This window comes from Chenopodium album, chromosome 4, assembly GCF_948465745.1.
Source record: "Chenopodium album chromosome 4, dcCheAlbu1.1, whole genome shotgun sequence".
In the NCBI taxonomy this organism is placed as follows: Eukaryota; Viridiplantae; Streptophyta; class Magnoliopsida; order Caryophyllales; family Amaranthaceae; genus Chenopodium; species Chenopodium album.
The window spans coordinates 54329799-54350241 of NC_137837.1; the positions used below are offsets into that span (position 1 = coordinate 54329799).

At 35.3% G+C, this 20443-nt stretch overlaps 1 protein-coding gene across 1 annotated transcript; it reads right to left on the reverse strand.

Annotated features, from left to right (window-relative positions):
* Positions 1–5498: 5498 nt before the first annotated feature.
* On the reverse strand, positions 5499–19993 carry LOC145629139 (translation initiation factor IF-2, chloroplastic-like). The gene is made up of 12 exons (XM_081681668.1): positions 18067–19993; positions 17941–17973; positions 17399–17512; positions 17050–17199; positions 16689–16787; positions 15740–15802; positions 14702–14857; positions 14557–14622; positions 13949–14185; positions 11034–11309; positions 7918–8106; positions 5499–6020 (listed from the first exon to the last, which is right to left on the reverse strand). The coding sequence occupies exons 1-12, from the start codon at positions 19558–19560 to the stop codon at positions 5859–5861; spliced, it is 3039 nt and encodes a 1012-aa protein (XP_081537794.1). The 5' UTR covers positions 19561–19993; the 3' UTR covers positions 5499–5858.
* Positions 19994–20443: the final 450 nt, after the last annotated feature.

The following is a 20443-nucleotide window of genomic DNA, read 5'->3' on the forward strand; positions in this document are numbered from 1 at the left end:
TCCATCATCTTCAACACACGTTCTTGAAAAACTTAGCTAATCTTATGCTGCTCACCCAATTGCAATTCAAGATCCTTAACTTGCTGCTCAATAGACACCATCCTTTTTACTGAAATTGGTGCCAGGATTACGCCCAAGAATCTCCAAGAAGCAAGAAATTCAGCGGAAAATTGAAGAAAATCTAAGTTAATCGATTTGGGTATTTTCAATCAAACTGGGTATTTTCAAGAATTCAGAATTCTTGAAATGGGTTTGCTCTGATACCAATGTAACAGTAGACGAGAGATGTACTAGAATCTCAAGCTAAAATCACTAAGAATTAGCGATTTCAATAGAGAACCTCCATTAATGAACTGAGAAGAATACAGAAGAATATCAAACGAAAGAGAATATAGAGGAAACTTTGGGGATTTTATTTCACAAATTGAATGAATGAATTTATTACATTGATTACAGCATTTATACTCTGTACAAAAATACCCATAAAGCTAAAAAGATATTAGAAAAAATATCTCTAACAACTTTAGCTGACTCATTATTACTATGCTGACTCAGCATAACTAACCTCCTATTACAGTGATGGTGGTATTGTGAGGTGGAGATAGAGTTTGGTGATAGCAAGTGAGGGAGCAGGGGAAGTGTGAGTTGTGGGTTTAGTGCGTGGTGGAGGATAAGTGAGGTGTGGTGAAGGTTAACGGGCAGCAAGAAGGGTGGAAATAGGAGATTTATTGGATCGGACGAAGCCTTGGGGCTCAGTTTGAATTAGAACCCATGCCTTGACTCGAACATTCCTACAAACAAAACCAAACACGAGGGAGAAGTAATTTGGTAAACAACATACCAAACAAGATAGGAGAAGTAATTTCTGGAAACTACTCTGGAAGTTAGACGTTCTACCAAAATGGAAGGTCTTTGTATGGAAACTTGCTCAGATTATTCTACCATCAAAAGATAACCTAAGAAAGCGAGGAATCCTTGTGGAGAGATCCTTCCCCCTGTGCAAATGTGGGGAAGAAGATCTGAATCATCTATTCAGAAAATCTCAGAAAAGGTTTGGAGAGGCTCACACCTTGGTATTGTTTCAACTAACCCTCTATCTATTTCTTGCAAGGAATGGGTCCTTAACTTTTTGAAGTACTTTATGACTAATTCAGCTCTAGAACAACTGGTTGAGTTCTTGGCAATCCTATTGAGTATATGTTGTCATCGCAATCAAATCATATTCAGGGCAGCCACAAATAATCCAAGTTGCATTCTAGAAGCAGCAAGGGGACACATCAGGGGATATTGGAAAGCTCATGCACTGGTCAAAAGTCAAGCGGAACAGAAGAGCACAGTAAAAGTCTTACCATTCCAAGGTATTTAGTGCATAGGAAAGCCATCAACCCAACCTGTTATGTTTGTCTGTGTTGATGCCGCATGGAAAAAATCTCTCGGTGAGGGAAACGCTCATGGCAAGCGGCCACCGCATGGTCTGCTGAAGGTCCTAACCATTCACAAGCTCAAAGTTTCTCTAGAGTCTTTGCCACATCCCCTGCCCAAGCTGAAGGACTAGCAGTGTTGAAAACTCTATAAGAGGTAGATCAATCTATCAGAAACCTTATCATCAAGACAAATTCCTTACAATTCATTCAAGGGACGAGGAATCTAATAGAGAGCCTTGAGGAGCTGAAGAACATCATTCGGGACATCATCTCAGCAGCTATAAAATAAATTAAGAACATTATCAAAATAAATAAATTACGAAAATAAACTAAAAACTATTACGAAAATAAATTAAGAATTATAAAATAAATATCAAATATAAACTAAAAACTATTAAAAACTACTAAAATAAATTAAGAATTATAAAATAAATTACGAAAATAAACTAAAAACTATTAAAAACTACTAAAATACACAAAATAAATATCAAATAAGGAAAATAAGAAAGAGAGAGAAATAAAGCATAAATTAGGGAATTTATTTAGAAACTAAACCGAAAAATAAGCATAAAAATACCCTAAAAGTGACATAAAAATCACTTATCAAGAAGCCTTTGCCAATAGGGAAAAGCTTGCTCATTTCCCGACCATTGAGGGACCCAACCATGTTGCGGTAACCAATAAGGGTAATTAGCTGTGGGAGTGATCTCCCCCTACTCACGGCAGCATCATATGAAGCTTGGGTTTGGAGGAACATACCTTATTGGTTCTTAATTAAAACTTACATGCCTAATTGCATGCTCCTCAGTTGTTGCTGAAGGCTTTGCATGCCTTGATGATGTTGATGTTGTTGAAATTGTTGTTGTTGTTGTTATTCCTCGTAACCACCTTCTAACCCTTCTCCCATGTTGGCATTGGGAAAATCCCCATTGTCGAGCACACTAGTAGAAAAATACAATAAGGCACCCCCATAAAGGCACCGTTTCAGGCCAAACTGGTGCCCTAAACAGGCCCAAAATTGGGCCCAATTATATACAAATAGAAAAGGCACCGGTTTAGCCCAAACCGGTGCCAAAAATAAAAAGAGCACCGGTTTGAACCGGTGCCTTTACGAACCGATTCATTTAAATTTAAAAAAAAAACCGCCCTTATAACTACCCCCCCAACCCTAATTCATTCTCGGCCGTTCTCTCTCCTCTCCTCTCCTCTTTCTCTCTCCTCTTTCTCTCTCCTCCTCTTTCTCTCTCCTCTCCTCCTCTTTCGCCGATCTCCTTTAATCCTTCATTCTTTATCTTTCTGGATCTCCTCCTCCTTTCTATCATCACTCGAAAACCACCAACAATTCGAAGACAACAACATGCAACACGGATTTTGAGGTTTTTCAATCGAATTTAATAGTTTTTTTTTCGATTTTGATTTTTTTAATTTCAAACTCTTCTTTCAATTGATTTTGATTTTTTTTCAGCGATTTCTCGGTTTTTTTTTTTTACGATTTCAATTTTTTTTTCTGGGTTCTTGATTTTTCTTTCGATTTCAATTTTGATTTTGTTTTTCGATTTCTGGGTTAATTTTCGGTTACAATAATCGATTTTGGGTTAATGCATGCGTTTTTGGTTTTTTTTTTTATGGGTTTGTTCGAAGTTGATTATTTTGGGTTAATACAAGTTGATTTGGGTTTTTTTTTTGGTCGAACTTTTGTGATTTGTTAATTTTGGAATTTTTGTTTGTTTTGTGGGTTTCTGGTACCCGGAAATGTGTCAAAGATGCAAGATTTGTTCTGGGTTTGTTGATTTTTTTTACTTGATTTAGATCCGTTAAAGATGCAAGATTTGTTCTGGGTTTGTTGTTCTGAGTTTGTTCTGGGTTTGTTGTTCTGAGTTTGTTCTGGGTTTGTTTTGGGATTATCTTTTTTATTTTTCGATTTAAATTCGAAATTTTTTTATTTTCTGAGTTTTTTTTTTACCTGATTTTCGATTTTGGTTTTTAATTTATGGGTTCAATTTTGGTTTTTAAATGATGTTCTGGGTTTTTTTTTTCTTTTCAACTGATTTTCTTTTTTATTTTTCGATTTTTTTTTATTTTATTCGATTTAAATTCGAAATTCTTTAATTTTCTGGATTTTTTTTCCTGATTTTCGATTTTGGTTTTTATTTTTTGGGTTCAATTTTGGTTTTTAACTGATCTTCTGGTTTTTTTTTTCTTTTCAACTGATTTTGTTTTTTATTTTTCGATTATCTAGTTTTTTTTTTTTTTTTTTTTTTGTAGCTTTATTAAATCACTTTAATTGATTTATTTTGGTTGTTTTTAATTGGTGCAGGTACACTTAAATCAAAGAATCAAGATGCAAGTATATTGATTTAGATGTTGTATGGGGTTTTTTTTTTTTTTTTATTGTGAAATTGTATTTTTTTTTTATTTATATTGTAATTTATTTTTATTTATATGTTGTAATTTTTTTTATTTTGATTTATATGTTGTAATTTTTTTTATTGTTCTATACTGTAAATTTTTGTTGATGATTATATATATATATTGAACAGATTATATTATATTGATTGTGATGTTCGATTTTTTTTTATTCTCATTTTATTTTAGTTTATTTAATTTATAAGTAAAAAAAAAAAAAAAAAAAAAATTAATATGTTGGCACTTTTGGCACCGGTTAACCGGTGCGAAAAACTGTTAAATAAAATTTTTTGGTACTTTTTGGCACCGGTTAACCGGTGCCAATTTCAAGTTTTGGCACCGGTTTGAACCGGTGCCTTTTTAAACTCCTTTTTGGCACCCCCCACATTGGCACCGGTTCAAACCGGTGCCTTAGGTCGGGTTTGAACCGGTGCCAAATTCGTTTTTTCACGTTGTGCGAGAGCTATAAAAACCAAACGTTCCTTATATTCCTCCCTAAGGATGTGCGGCTTAGGTTGGGGAGGATGCATCAGTGCTTGTGGCTCACGAGCCAATCAAAGTAGTTGTTGATATCATCGGTGAAGGCTATGAAATCCAACTTCTTGAGTTGGCCAAATTAAGATATATCTCATTCTCACCACCCCCAGAGTGCAGGCAGGGAGTAGGTCCCCATGGCCTATCAAAAATTTTAATTTCTTTTCTTACCATATAAACACATATAAAATAGATTTTCCTATCACTTAATTGTTTCCATTAAATTTTTTCTCGATTTGCGTGCCGAAAAATTTGCGTTGCGGTTTTAGGGGTCATCTTATTTCTTAAGGATCCAAATTGAGCTCGCAATTAGCAAAAAAAATAACGTAAATGTCTCGCTTTGCATGTCAAAAAATGTATCGATTTATACAACTATTCTTTTTGCCGCGAATATTACTCGGGTTAAGGGTCATTTTAGTCTTTAAAGATCCAAATTGTACTTGGAATCGCCAAAAAAGTTACTTAAATGTCTCATTTTGCGTGTTTAATTACGTCAATTTCGAGCTTAATAATGTCAACATAGACACGCTCAATTTGGTCTCTCATAAATTAAAATGGCCCCTAAAACCTTACCTAAGCAATTTTCATGGCAAAATGAATAAGTGCATGCAACGCGATGCATTTTTTTACACACAAAACAAGGTACTTCTTTTTTTTTTTTGTCAATTCCAAGCTCAATTTGGTTTCCCAATGACTAAGATGACCCCCCTAAAACCTTAACGGAACATTTTTTGGCATGAATGAGAAAAATTAATGGATGACCACTAACGGAAATGGTTAAGTGATAACAAAATCTCTTTCTTTTTTTTTTTTTTTTTTTTTTTGGGTTCTCCGTGGTAATAAAATAAAATAACATTTTAGGAAAGTAGCCAAATTCAAAATAGTGCTTTTTAGTGGCAGTAAAAGTCAAATTTTCCTTATTTTTATTGTATGTTACTACCTATTATTTTGAAGAAAAAAAAGTGCATAAATTTGATGTGTCAACTACAAAAATAAGTAGAAAGAGCTTGAAGTTTTAGAAAAAGGTATCTTGTGAGACATCTATCTATTGTGGTATAGCATCTATCTATTGGCTTTCGGACAGAAAAGACTTTAGCGTGAATAAAATGTGAGATATACAATTTGGAGATATGGTTACTGAAGCAGGCAATATTTCACCTTCTTTCCTTTATGACTTTGAAGATCTTTTCCTTTACAAGGTGGATACTATAACTGTTACAAAATGCTGTCAGCAAAAAAAATGTGGAGGAACTTTGACAACTACATTAGAGAGAAGCATATGAATGTGATTCACATATACCACTTATGTACAGCATGATCTCATACAGAATTGGCTAAGCAGCTCATTGAACATCCACTAAGGATCGAATGCTCGGAACAAATAGATCATAGCTTTTGGAATTTCAAGGACGCAGGAGCGAGGTGATATCTTCGCTGAGGTGAAATAACCAGTCTTGCCTTGATATTGTACAAGAGCACTGTGTTCATTCATATTCATCGAGCCATGCTAGTTCCTTCAAGTGCAGCTGTTACCTGAGCTGAAGCCTCCTCAAGGGTTCGTTTCTTTTGCACTGTATTGAATGCCTCAAGTCTATCACCAACCTCAAAATCATCATAGTCCACCAATCCAATTCCACACTCAAGCCCATTGTTTACCTGAAAAGTGAAAAGAACGAAATGAATATGTACATTCAATCAAAAGAACGATGGAAGAGCCGATCCAATATAAATATATAATAAAAAGAAAAAACTTATTAAATACTAAGCTCAATACGAAATGAAGGAACATATTAGTAAGTGGTTACAAATTAGATTTCACTTGGGCCCCGTTTAGTTTGATGTAAAATATTTTTATGGAAAATAATTTTCCCATTTTCCTTTGTTTGGTTTGTGAAGGGGTGGACAATAATTTTCCCAATATTGGAAAACTGCATCCATAATGGTGGAAAACATTTTCCTCCCTTCTCCTTATCTCCTTTTTACTTTTCTCTCATCCATCCCCATTTCCACTCTTATTTTTTATATCTCTTTACCTTTTCCTGTAATAACCAAACAAAGGAAAACTATCTTACAAGTTTGGTTTTTCTTGAAAATAAGCTTTCCATAAAAACTTATTTTTCATCGAAAATGTTTTACATCAAACCAAACGGGGCCTTAAAGGGATATAGCATGCTTTTACAGCAGGAAGATTGAAGTGAAAGATCAACATTAAATAATTCCTAATGCCTCAAATAGGTTCCTTCCCTGCAAACAAATTAAGAGGCCGTTTGAAAATGACCATCTATAACACTAAAACACTACGATTCATTAAGCCCAGTTCACACAAGGCTTCATAACATGAAGTAGAAATCGAGAATGGAGTTGTGTCCATTGAAGGAACTTCAAGCTAGAAAGACGCACTATTCTCATCTCTAGACTACTACCTCCGTTAACAGTTATTTGCAACATTTACCAAAAAAAAAAAAGATGGTGACTATTATTTGCAACAAACTTATTTATTTCCTAATTCAGTAACTTTTTTCTGTCAAAATGACCAAAATACCCTCATTTCAAAATTATTAGCACATAATACTACACATAATTACAAACATTATAACCTTAATCTAAATTAATTATCTCTCTCCTCCTTCATCTCTCATTTCATCTTCTTCATCTCTCATCTCTCTTCAAATTCCAATCAATCCTACTAGTGGGTTTCAGATTTAGTTATTCATGGGTGGTTTGCAAGATTCGTGGTTGGATTTGGTGGCTTGTGGGTGGATTTGCAAGTTTGTGGGGGTGGTTCATTGGTGGGCTTGGTTATCAAGGTGGTTCAGGGGTATTGGAGGGGTGTGGGATTCGGTGGTTCGTCGGTGATTTTGGTGGTTTGTGGGGGTGGTTCTACTTCTAGTGGTAGTTGAAGGTTTCGGGGGGTTTGTTGGTGATTCTGGTCAAACGAACACCTCCGTTAACAGTTATTTGCAGTGTTCATAAATTTGCGGGTGGGTGTTAGATGGTTTGTGGGTGGCTGTTTCATGGTTTGCGGATGGATGTTTCGTGGGTGGGTATCGGAGGTGATGATTCTGGCCGTTCGTGGGGGTAGTTTGTGGGTGGTTTTCGTGGTTCTTGGGTGGTTTTCGTGGTTCTTGGGTGGATTTCGGTGATGGTTGGGTGGATTTCGGTGATTTGTGGGCGACGTTGGTGGTGGTTTGTGGGTTCTAGGTGGCATTGGTGGTGGTCAGGGGTGGCTTGTGATGGTGGTTCTGCGCAATTCTGTTTTAATTGTAATTGCTTTTATTTTTTATTTTTTTATTTGATTAATAATTAATTACATATCCATAACTTTCAATAATCATATTTTGAAGTTTTGCCTAGGAGTCCGCGCTGACCCTTTTGTTGCAAATAAATGTTAAACGGAGGAAATATTAAAATAAGATATGTAGAAATGGGGGTGAAAAGGTGACTTGATGTTTTCTCCAATGCCCAAGAGCAGAGAAGTGACAGAGTGACAATCCCCTACTTATTACCAACATCAGTGATCTAAAAACGTGGAAAAAAAAAAATCGATATGTACCTCTTCAACGTTTTCCTTCACCCGACGCAAAGAATCAAGGAGTCCAGCATGAACAGTTTTACCCTTACGTAAAACTCGAATCCCACAGCCTTTAGTAATTTTTCCCTCAGTCACCATACATCCAGCAACACGACCACTACCACTGCTAAACGTTGCCCGGACTTCTGCTGCACCAATTGTAACTTGTTCCTACATTCATATTCCATAGAACTATTTAGCTGAAATTTAAATTTCAAACATGGAAGCGCAAACACAATTCTGAAAAAAGAATTAATAGACGCTTCAAGAAAAGAACACGTAAATTCCAGGATGGAAACATAACAGTTCGTGTAAACTATATATAACTAAAGGTGACATATATCAATATGCATGCTTACTTTCAACATGACAATCTTTCATCGTAAGCAATACAGCTTCAGAGAATCTTTTTGTTTAACAATACTCCATTCTTTTATATATAGCACTTACAAAATTGTGGCTAGTCTACACATACTATGATCTTAGTTGAAAAGCATATGGGGCTTTTTGGTAATTTGTCCGTAAACAATGATTAGGTAAAATTTATTACTAATACATACCTGTATTAAAATACTCCTCCATCCCAAAATGGCAAAATATACCAACATTACAATACTTTCTCATTCTTTCCTCGCATCATGTACAGATTTTTATTCAACTATATTATCTACTTCTACAAGCATACAACAATTGTGAAACCTTGTGCCAAACCAACCATGAAGTTTAATTTGAGAAAGAGGGAATAATGTTTAAGCACCAAAGACTTTTGGAAACATATATTTAGTGCCCTGTTCTTAAAAACTTATTTTAATTTTGTGATGAGGGAATAAATCTTCTTATTTTTACTATATGTATCCATTTTTATCTCTCTTGGTCAACTTTTATTTTTTTTTTTTTTTTTTTTAATTATTTACATACATGCTAATAGTCTTAAAACATGAGCCAAAATCAAATAGTTAATTTCACGATGGAGCCCATGGAGGAAGCAATGTTTAAGCGGCTAAGTCTTTTGAAGAAAATCTTTTGTGCCCTATATTTAACATGACTACTTGATAATATCATACAATTATCAAGTCGATGTAACATTCTCATGAAATTTGATCAAAAATTATACTCTCTACACTCCATAATTTTGTCAACCCGACTAATTTTCTCATTACATATAACCTACCACTTTATCAATACACAATTACTTCTTAATTCAAATTACCAACTCAATGTAATTGGAAAGTTTTGAATACCAATGCATTCCTAAAAAAAAAAAAGCAGACCCCATTGAAGATGAACCATTCTTTGTAGAGGAAGGCTAACTGCTTGCTGGCTGGGAGCTGTACAAGCAGTAACCATAAGACCCACATGACCACATCCACCGATTAACTTTTTCTATCTATTTTTTGCCCTCAAGTTTCTTGCCCTAATTCCGAGTTGGGATGAAGAGGGCAATGCATTACCAAGGCAATAGAAGTTTCAACACATAATTTTCATCAACTTCACTAAACCTTAGATAACTGACTATTATCGTTTCAAATAAGGGAAAGCAAAGTGTAATAACTATGCTTGAATCGCTTGATAAACCTATGCCATACTTTTGATCAATGATGTTAATTTGTAGATAAGGTGGACTAATTCCTTATTATGTTACATACCTGACCCCTATCCATAATCAGCGTACACTCTGCTTTTAATAATGAGCTAGTGACAACTGAAGATCCCACTCCTCACTGGTGAGTCTAACCTATGTACAAACACAGGGAGAGGGCTAGTAAACACCTAGGTTACTTTCACTATTCAATACACCTAAATACTTCTGTCAAAACTCCACACATCAGTGAGTACGAATTCTTGAGCTAAGAGTTAAATCAACTAGATTCCTCAGTTACTTTAGAACCATGAGGAAGATATCCTGACACATAGAAGAATAATTGGACAATGTGAAGCAGAAGACTGTTTTGGCTGTTCTGTCAGCAGTTGTATACCATATCTGGTTTGCCAGAAATAATGCTTTTTGGCAAAAAGCTATTATTCACCCAAACAAGCTCTGTAAAGCTATTGGCAGAGTGAGCATGGATAGAGTCAGGCAGCTCATAAACAGGAAATGGAGCAGACAGCATTGCAAATGGGTCTATGGTCTATGTAGCAGCATTCCTAGTTAGATTATTTTTGTGGTGAGGTCTGTTTTTTTGTTTTCTTGATGTTTGAACAATTGGGGTGTAGTTTGTAAATGCCTGTTTTGTTTTGTTTTGTTTGTCCCAAGTGATAGGTCTGGTTGTTTGGACCTTATTGGGAAGGTTTGGGTGTTTGTTCTGTTCCTGTCAGCTGTCTCTCTTTGGCCTTCCTAGAAGGTTGCAGTTTTGCTTCTCACAGGTTAGTTCCTGTGCTCCTAAGATGAACCCTTCCTAGAAGGTGGCCTTTTAGGGGATAGGAACTTTGGTGGTTGTGTGGCCCTTGTGGTCTTGTGTAGATTGGGGGTTGCCTGGTTTCTCAGGCTTGTAACTTGTACATTTGTACAGCTTGTTTGATAGTAATACATTTACTTACCAAAAAAAAAAACACTATAAACTTCAAATGTTGATACCATTACCTGTAAAAGAAAGGCATGTGAAAGAGATACTTATAATCAGATATATATTTCCACATTCATGTCAGTTTTAAGGATAGTAACCATGTTTCCGAAATTGACAGTACCACTTATAACTGAATAAGGGCAACATAGGTGAGCCAATATTATAGTTGAACTTGACACCAATAATAATTAATCTTTGATTTTCATTAGGAGCTTCTATGCTGATTTAGTATGTTCAATATCATGACATTTACAGGTGCGTCCTATATCTATTCACCTAGAAGAAATTTAATATAAAGCCAAACCTGTAATGTCTTATCATTCAGAATACTGGGTTTCATTACAACAGCTATGCATTGCAAGACCCTCACCCAACCACCTCCAGCAATCAACCCCTTCCCCCCTCCGAAAATTATACATTTAATTAAATTAACACACACAAAAGACCACCAGATGTCTAACAAGATTTCCTACACCATAAATGTATATATCCGCAAAACACATGTACCCAATTAGCAGAGTTCAACAAAATTACCTCTACAGGATCCAACAATCCTTCCATTGCACGTCGCATATCATCAATTAGATCATAAATTACTTTGTATAGCCGAATCTCAACACCTCTGTTATCTGCATATTTTTGAACAGAACCAGGTGCCTTTACATTGAACCCCAAAATTATAGCTTGACTAGCAACTGCAAGATCAACATCACTAGTACTAACATCTCCTGTTGCTTGCAAGAGAAACTTCAAAGAAACATTAACTTGAGGAAGAACCTCAAGAGCCTGTCTCAGTGCTTCAATTGAGCCCTGTAATAGGTAGTGCAAAATAGCAAATGGATAAGAGAAACACCCCACGATGATATAAAATATATATAGAAACCAAAAGCAGAAGTTTACTTATAGAACTAACAGACACAAGCTCACTAATAGTTCTGCATCCTAAACAGCCAAAAGTACATCAAGTCAACCAATGAATACACAATTCTCTAATTAAGTCGTTATGAAAGTCAAGCTGTTACTATAACAAGATATGTTTCTGAGAAATTCCCTTGGTCTCATTCTGAATATGAACATACATAAAAAGATATATTTCACATATATATTCATTGTGATGTTACAGTAAAAATCTCCAGATTCATAATCAATAAAACATTATTATGTCAAATTATCTAAAGCCTGTCAGCTTAAATCAAGCATGTCTTTGATCCAGATTGTTTTACAGCTCTGCCTAAGGGTGAAAGACTGTTTTACAGCAGCAGCTCATGATTTAAAGGTATAGAACTTCAATATCATATATCAATCAATCAAAGCCTTAATCCCATAAGTGGGGTCAACTACATGAACCAAAATTGATTATTCCGTAGTCATCCACAAAAATCTTCCTCCATCCCTTACGACATATACTCCCTTACGATCACAGCACGATAGAGCAAGTAAAGCAGTACAACAAATAATAACTTCCAATTTCATTTCGATAGCCACTAATGGAAGACCTCTTTAAATAAAGAATTGTTCCAATTATGTATTCAGACAAAAGAAAAGTAATTCTAAGGGTATAAAATTGGGTATACTCAAACAACTGAGTCGTCTAAAATGTACTGTCCACTAAAGAAGAGGGTCATTGCCTCTAAGATGCCTCAAGGAGCTTTGGACACATCAAGATGCCGTTTTTATTTTATTTTATTTAAACTTTGAGACCTACAAATGTTATTTCAATTTATCTCAAGGCATTACAATAACTTAAAACCCACTTTGAAAATTAGGTTGCAGAGAACTCAAGGCTGGTTTAACATTGAGTCCTCTGCAGAATCAAATAAAAAAATTTTATAGATTCAATACAGCCAGAAAGGGACTATATAAAGATGAAGAAAGTAAACAAGGAATATTATACATTCAATATAGCCCAGGACTATGGTTTGGATACCTATTGTAGCAAAATCTTTTGAGGGTAATTTAACATAGCTAGTAAATTAGCCCTTGTCTTTTTAGTAAGTGATTCAGTGATTCTAAGTAAGATACTTCCTCCATTTTTTTGCAACATGGCCTCATGGAACACACTTTGAGGAAGTGAATAGAAAAGATTAACAGATAACGTAATCTGTATATTTCGGACAAATCTATAGGAGCTTGTTGCAACATACTTCGGTCCCAGTTCCGAGAATTTTGACAGGTACCTGTGTTTCATACCCCCTTTTACGTATTGACAACTAGTTGACATCATTTCTTTTAAGCATGACTGATATACCTTTCTACATTGTTTCTTTCTACGTTGTTCAATGTTATAGAATCTCTGTCTCTCTCTCTCTCCCAGATATTCTAATCACTAAGAGGAATCGTAATAAAAAAAATTAAGAGGTTATTTTACTATAGTGGCCTTCAAATCCATGATAGTGATATAATATACGAACTACTAAGCATGTTTTCTAATGTGGTGCCCCTGTATGTTTTCCTTTTTTACATAGCATATAGCCATATACATGTTTTTTTCAAATGCATGAGGTGTGTCATTTGAAAAGAAAAAAAAAATCAACAAGTCACACGCCTAATTTGTCCTTTCCCTTCTCCCTCAAATAGAATAAAGTTAGTAGTTTGATATCCACGGTAACCAGAAAGTCAAGTGCCAGCTCTAAATCTGAAAAGTGAAAGATAGATCGAGTCCACAGCTTAATCAAATACTCCGTAATATTTTTTAGAAATTGAACACAAGCATAAAGGAGATATGTAGATTTTCGTATCAGAAATATACAAATAAAAGGATTATTAGAACTTCTTCGTTTTCCTTGGGTTATTATACTGTGGTGATGAGGTTGAACTTAAGTTTCACATATAACGCTAGACAAGCAATACAAGTTGAAATCTGCGCAACTTGTTTCCCATCTTAACAAGCAAAACATGATGCAATGGAGTTATGGATCAACAACTAACTAATTCACATGAAACACATAATTAATCTTTGATAACCTATGCAGATCAAAGCTTCAAACGTTATCAAGACTCAGCCAGCTTTTACCGCACAAGAATTGCCATTTTCTAAACCAAATTACCAAACCACAAGAACCTACAGCATCCCAAAAAATTTATTAGGTACATAACCATAGTACAGCAGATTTTTTCACGCCAATGAATCCTGGATAAGGCACTAAGGTGTAAATTAGGGGCACTGACAATGGCAATGACAAATTAATGGCATGCTAATTATTTAAAAAAAAAAAAAAAAAAAAAAAAAAAAAAAAAAAAAAAAAAAAAAAAGCTGAAGACCACGTTAAAACATACACAAACTTTTTAAAATTAGTTGGAAACTAATCAACTATAAACATATTAACATAAAAATAAATAAAAAATCAGTCCATCCCCTGAAACTCAAACCCCCAACAGTTATGGCAATAAAAACCATCACGCATACATTATTAATAATTACTACGGCAAGAAAAACAATGACACCTTACCTGGAGATCAACCTTTAGAATAATATTTAGCTGGTGCAAGTCCAAACCAGCCATCTTCCCAGATGAAACTGCTGAAGCCAGAGATGACAAGGTAACCTTACCATCTCCAGCCTTAGTAGCTATACGCTCATCCCTTATAGAGACTGCACGAGCCTCTGCCTTTTCACGAGCTATGTCAAGAGAACTCACTACTTCAAACTCATCACCAGCGAATGGAACATTATTCAATCCAATAACCTGGTAAGAATTTGCTCGTAGGTAAGAAAATATTGTCGGAGAAGTGGTCCATCCAATGAGCCACAAAGGTACATTATTAGAAAGACTGGTTCAAAAGGACTATCAGTTAGTCTTTTGTGCACTTGCGTCCTGTAGGGTAGGCAGTGATACATACTGGCAAATTGGTAATGGCATCACGGGAATCAACTAGAAATTAGTTTGCATAGGCAAATTTGCCATTCATTTTTAGATACCCAATTATTCTTAAATTTGTGGATGTTAATTACCATAGTTGGTTTAATTCTTTGGAGATGGTAAAGCATCACCAGGGAAAAGAAAAACACACACACACATACACACACGAATTAAAAACAGCTATGCATAAAGCAAACCTGAACAGGGATAGATGGACCAGCTTCATCCACACGATTCCCTCCATGATCAAATAAGGCACGCACCTTCAATCAGAAAAATCAAGTGAGTAAATGTCTAATGGTAACTCTCTAAGAACTAAAGTTCACAGCCATTGTTACCAACCTTCCCAAATGCTTCACCACAGACAATTGTATCCCCTTTTCTTAGGGTGCCTTTCTGCACAATAAAAGTGGCAATAGGTCCTTTTGATTTGTCAAGACCAGCCTCAATTACAGTGCCCTTTGCACTCCTGTGAGGATTTGCCTTTAACTCTTGCAGCTATAAACATAACACAGAAAGAGAAAAGAACAATATAAGAAAGAGAGAAAAAACTATGAAGTGACACTGTGACACTGTGTAGGTAGGGGGGTAAGGATCTCTTCAAAAATAGCTACAAATTATTAAGCAAAGGAGTGCGTAAAGCTAGCAAGGAATCAACACAATAACAATCAGGTGTAAGAAAAATTAAACATAATTTTGCATCATGTAAGAAGACAAGACCCCTCATCTGCATCAGAGTTGCATATATAGCAATACAGGACATTTAAAAAGGATAGCCAAATTAAGGATACAACCTACAGGAAACTACCTAAAAAAACATATTCATTGTCTCATTGAACACCATATCAACAACTCAAAATATATATTGAAAATCTAAATAATTATCTTTTTTATATTAAATAATTAAAACTTTCCACTGTGTTAAATATGCATGATTTCTCAACACATTCCCGCCATCATATTTCTCCTAAAATCGTGGACCAAAAATAATGAGTAAGCTGTGGGACAGAGAGAGTAAACTTTTAGAGAGACAAGAGTATATGTAAGTAATGTAACTCTAAATATCTAGGTGTAGTTCTGTTATGCAATAAATTTTAGAGATAATGAGTTTCACCAACCTAATATAGAATTCCAATTCAGATAATTAAGAAGAACTAATGAAGAAATAATAGCTTCTACTAATTTAAAGAGTGCATTAGCAGATGAATATATTTGCCTCAAACTAAAATTCCTTTCCTTCAAAACTTAATAACAATAAAGATGTGCAGAAAAAAGTAAGCCAGAAATAGTAAGAGTCCTTCAGAAGTATACGACATTGTAACTTACCATTAATATAGAATTGAAATCAATCTTAAATAAGAACCATTAGCTTTATCTTACCTCTGCAACAAGCATGGATGTCTCTAGTAATTCATCCACATTTTCACCTTTGAGTGCACTGATCTGTAATATGGAGGTACAAGGATGAGCATCCACTCAACATCACCCCCCCCCCCCTACCAACCCCCTCACACACCCCAATAAATAGGGATTGGAAAATAAAAGAGAAATAAAAAAGTAGCTGCCAAAGGATTTCGTTGAAAAATTAATTTTATATACTCCCTTTGAATTTCATTTTAAAAGTAACATTTTGACTTTTGCATAATTTATACACTAACTTTGACTTGATTATCTTACTAATTTACATAATGCACATGGTGTGTAATATGTTGTTGGATTGGTCACAATGTATATTTCCATTATATTTCCTCCATTTTTTTAAATTGTCCTATTTGAAACTCGCATGGTTTCTAATGAAATATTGTGCTTAAAATATTTTAGGCTACGTATTACCAACAAATATAAATTTTATATACTTTCTCCGTGCTTTTTAGTTGCTACACTTTCATTTTCACGGTCCCCTAGACAGTTTTTTAGGAGGAGAGAGATAGAGAGAAAAATAAGATGGACCATGTGGGTAGGAGAGTGATAGAGAGAAAAGAATGTCAAAAATGGAAAGTGTTGCAACTAATTAAAAATTTCCAAAATAGGAAAGTGTAGCAACTAAGAAGAAACGGAGGAAGTATTTGGATATCAAAAATCGACGAATCTAATAAGATCCCACATGACTATGTTCTAAAGTATTATCTATCTTTAAAATATTAGATTCCAAGTACTTGGTGGGACAAGTAAAAAGGAACGAAAGAATTATTAATTTTTTATAATAATTACAAATACACAATTACGGATATTCATGGTCAAAGTTATGTCCCCCCAAATGTGTTGGTCAAATTATTGCATTAAATAAAAAATTAAAGGAATTTTTTAAATTATTATTAAAAAAAATTACCTTGACCATTGGGATATCACCACCCCAATCCTCTGCCATCAAACCAATTGATGAAAGGTCTTGCATGACACGATCAGGATTAGCCCCGTCTTTGTCTATCTGTAACAACCAAAAAGAATTAGTTAAGATAAACTAATTAAAATTTAAGTGCGCATTACAATGCAAATATAACAAGTCAACCCATTTAATTCAAGCAATCCTCATCACAAGTTCACAAACTATGCCAATTGCAAGCTAGATGGGAGCATAATTTTCAAGATAGTGTCCAACATCTGCCCTTAGAAGGTCCGATTGAAATTTAGGCTATATTGTACTCAAAAACTACCAAAAAGAACCTGCTATAGCAGAGTATGATGGTTACCTTATTAATTGCAACCACAATAGGTACACCAGCTGCTTTCGCATGTGCTATGGCTTCATTTGTTTGAGGACGGATCCCATCATCAGCAGCTACAACAATAATAGCTATATCCGTCACTCTTGCTCCACGAGCCCTCATTGCCCCAAAAGCCTACAAGAGGAAAATATAAAATACATCAATTAACATGATTGATGCAACTGATTCATATTCGCAGACATATGTGCCACGAGATAAATTATCATATACTGTGCTTGTTAAGAGAGCAGATTTGGAGCATATATGAAAAAATGAGTATACATAATACCAAATTGACATATAAATTAAATTTAGAGCGGAGCCTTCAGTTAACCTCGTGACCAGGAGTGTCAAGAAAGACACAAGGTAGCAACTTGCCATCAACTGGTACATCCACTTTATAGGCTCCAATCCCTTGTGTAATCCCTCCTGCTTCAGAAGCTGCAACCTGCAAAATAAAGTAAAATCTAATACAAATCCCAACAGATCCATGAATTTGAAACAAGGATTGGCATCGATAATTTCTCAAAATTATTATATATTCAGCTATGTCACTCTTCATTGCAAACTTGCACAGCAAACCTAATGACGCAGTTATAAGATCAAATGAAGTAAAGACATTAGACTAATGGATAGGCCAAATAGACATTCTATAAATAACACTTTATGCACAGTCTTATGAGTAATTATTATAGGATACATAAAATAACTGAAAGAGTAATACTTCTATACAGCTAAGAATATGCAAACAGATAAGGGAAGGATGAAAGTAAAATGATCATCTGCCAGAACGAAAAACTCTTGTTTTGAGACATTATAAATGCAGCTATAATGACAAAAATAAAAACACAGTCAATGCTTTGGTTGAACGTTTACCTTGCTCTTTCGTATATAATCCAGGAGGGTTGTCTGCCAAGATAGACCAACCATGTTAGATAGTTGTTTGTAAGAAATGAGCAATCTTAATTACAATTTTTTTTAAAGAGATTGTCGCTTACTCACCTTTCCATGATCAACATGACCCATGATAGTAAGCACAGGAGGCCTATCTTCAAGTTTGTCAAGGTCATCTTCATCAAAAGTTTCCATTTTCCGAGCCATGTCTCCCAATTCATCAGAAACCGCATCCAAAACTTCAACTTCATACCGTTCACAGATCATCTTTACCATTTCCTTATCGAGAGTTTGTACCCCATCAGGTTTAATCCCCTTGGAATATAGGTAACCAAGAATTTCACCTTCACTGATAGCCAAGTTGTCTGCCAATTCTTCTGTTGACATGCCCTTTTCTCCAACCTCTAAAATATCCACTTTGACAGGAGCTGCATCTCTCGCTGCTTGACGTCTAGCAGCTTTACGACTTGCCTTACTCCATTTCCTCCCTTTTCGAGCTGTAGCACCAGCAATGGATACTCCAAGTTCTGAAGTATCTTCATGCATATCATCATCATTAACCATACGCCTCTTTGCTCCACCAGCTGTAACACCCTTCTTCTTGTAGTCATCTTTAAACTTTCCTGAAGGCATTTTCGCAGGTTTAGGCGGGGCAATTACAGCTTGAGCAATCATTGGATCAACAGCTGCTTTCTTTGAGGCAAACTTGTCAACCAAAATTGGTTTTCTCTCTTTTGATTTCACAGCCTGGTCCTTCCCATCAACTGGGGAGGACATCCCCACATCCTTCAAAACCGGCTTTTTCGGCACTGGTGGAGGAGCCACAGACGGCCTTGCCTGCAACTTGATATCAGGCCTCTGCGGTGGCAATGGAGGTCTCAAGGCCTGAGGTGATTGATTGTCGAACTTTTCTTCTCCTGTAGTCCTACTTTCAGTTCTCTCAACCTTTTCAATCTTAGGAGGTTCTTTTACTACTTTTTGCACTGTGGCAACCGGATTCCCCTTTCGCCAAACACTCTTCCCACCGCTAGGCTTCCCTTTTGCCGAGCTATTTACAGGTTTACCATTTGCTGAAGTACTTAAACTGGGAGATGGTTTATTTACAGGTTTGCTCTCATTTTTACTATCTAATTCCGAGCTTCCGATTTCTAGTCTCTCAGCCTTCTCTAATACCTCATCTAGTGATTCAATAACCTTCTTCCTCTCCTCCACATTGCCTAATTTCCCATTACTCGAGCCTGCATCAATTTTCGATTCCTCCCAACCTCCCGAACTTTCCCCCAATTTACGATTCCCATTAGACCCCGATTGTAATACCGGTTTAGGAGAAGGTTTCAAGATAAGGTCCTCATCTTTACTCCCTTTATATGTATTCTCAAGAGAAACAGCATTTCCTTGCTCAGAAATGTAATCAGTAACAATAGAAAGCTTACACACCGATACGTATTGCCATCTCCTTCCCCCTCCTAAATGCCGAAAATTACAACTACAAACCCTTCTAGGAATCGAAATTTTATTAACTAATGAAAAGGAAACCTCCAAATTTCCTGAACAACTCGTTCCAGAGCTTCCCAAAGTCACTAAGGAAGCCATTGTTGCCATAATTATTATTGTTCTTACAGATTAAGGATTCTAATCATCAGAATTTGCATTTAATCAATCCCAAGTGTAAGAATTTCACAGCAACAGCACAAATTCTTGTAAACCTAACTATAAACTACTCAACAAAGTGGCATTACAGTCCCAAAACAGTCATACACTATTCACTGAACAAACAGATAAATATGCAAAATTTAAGGATAAAATGAACAACCCACAAAAAGAAAATGCCAAATTTTATGGACTATAAAGTTTTTGAATTAAGATATTACGTGAATTCATAAGAAATGAAAACAAAATATATAAAAATCGTACCTTATTATGGCTAGAATGAAAGCAGGAAAATTTATGAGGTCAGAAAAATAAGAAGAAGGAAATAGGCGGATGTTAAGAAAGAAGGTGAGGTGAGTTGAGCGGTATTTGGCTAAGAGAGGTCTACAAAAGCTTGTGTGGCTCTTTCTCTACCTGTCAAATTGAATTTTCGTGATAAGGCTTTATATTTTCATCTACAATTTCTTATGTTTTTTTTTCTCTCCATCCATATACTTTTTCCCTAATTTAAGTTTAATAACCTAATTTCGAGATCATATCCATTAATAGACATTTAACAGTGTTAAAATGGTTTGACAATTTGGCTTTTGTTCAGTTTGAAACAAGTCGGTTTCAATTAAGTTCAAATTATTATTGGTTCGATTTTGTTTCAGTCTAGATTTGTACGATTTTAATTTAATTGGGAACGGGTTTACCAAGGTTCAAGGAGTTTGAAATCATACGTTCGGATAATAACATTTCTACATCATAATATCAATAAAACAATTAAAGCACTTACTTGGATGCCTCATATCTCTTTCTAATAACAAAATACACGAGTTAGTAACTTCAAAGA

Excerpts from the sequence above, each read along its gene's own strand:
- LOC145629139 (XM_081681668.1), bottom strand. The coding sequence starts at position 19,560 with ATGGCAACAATGGCTTCCTTAGTGACTTTGGGAAGCTCTGGAACGAGT. Across the intron at positions 15,803-16,688 it reads GTGATATCCCAATGGTCAAG|ATCAGTGCACTCAAAGGTGA; the intron begins GTAATTTTTTTT and ends TCCATATTACAG. Across the intron at positions 6,021-7,917 it reads TGAAGGAAAACGTTGAAGAG|GTAAACAATGGGCTTGAGTG; the intron begins GTACATATCGAT and ends TTCACTTTTCAG.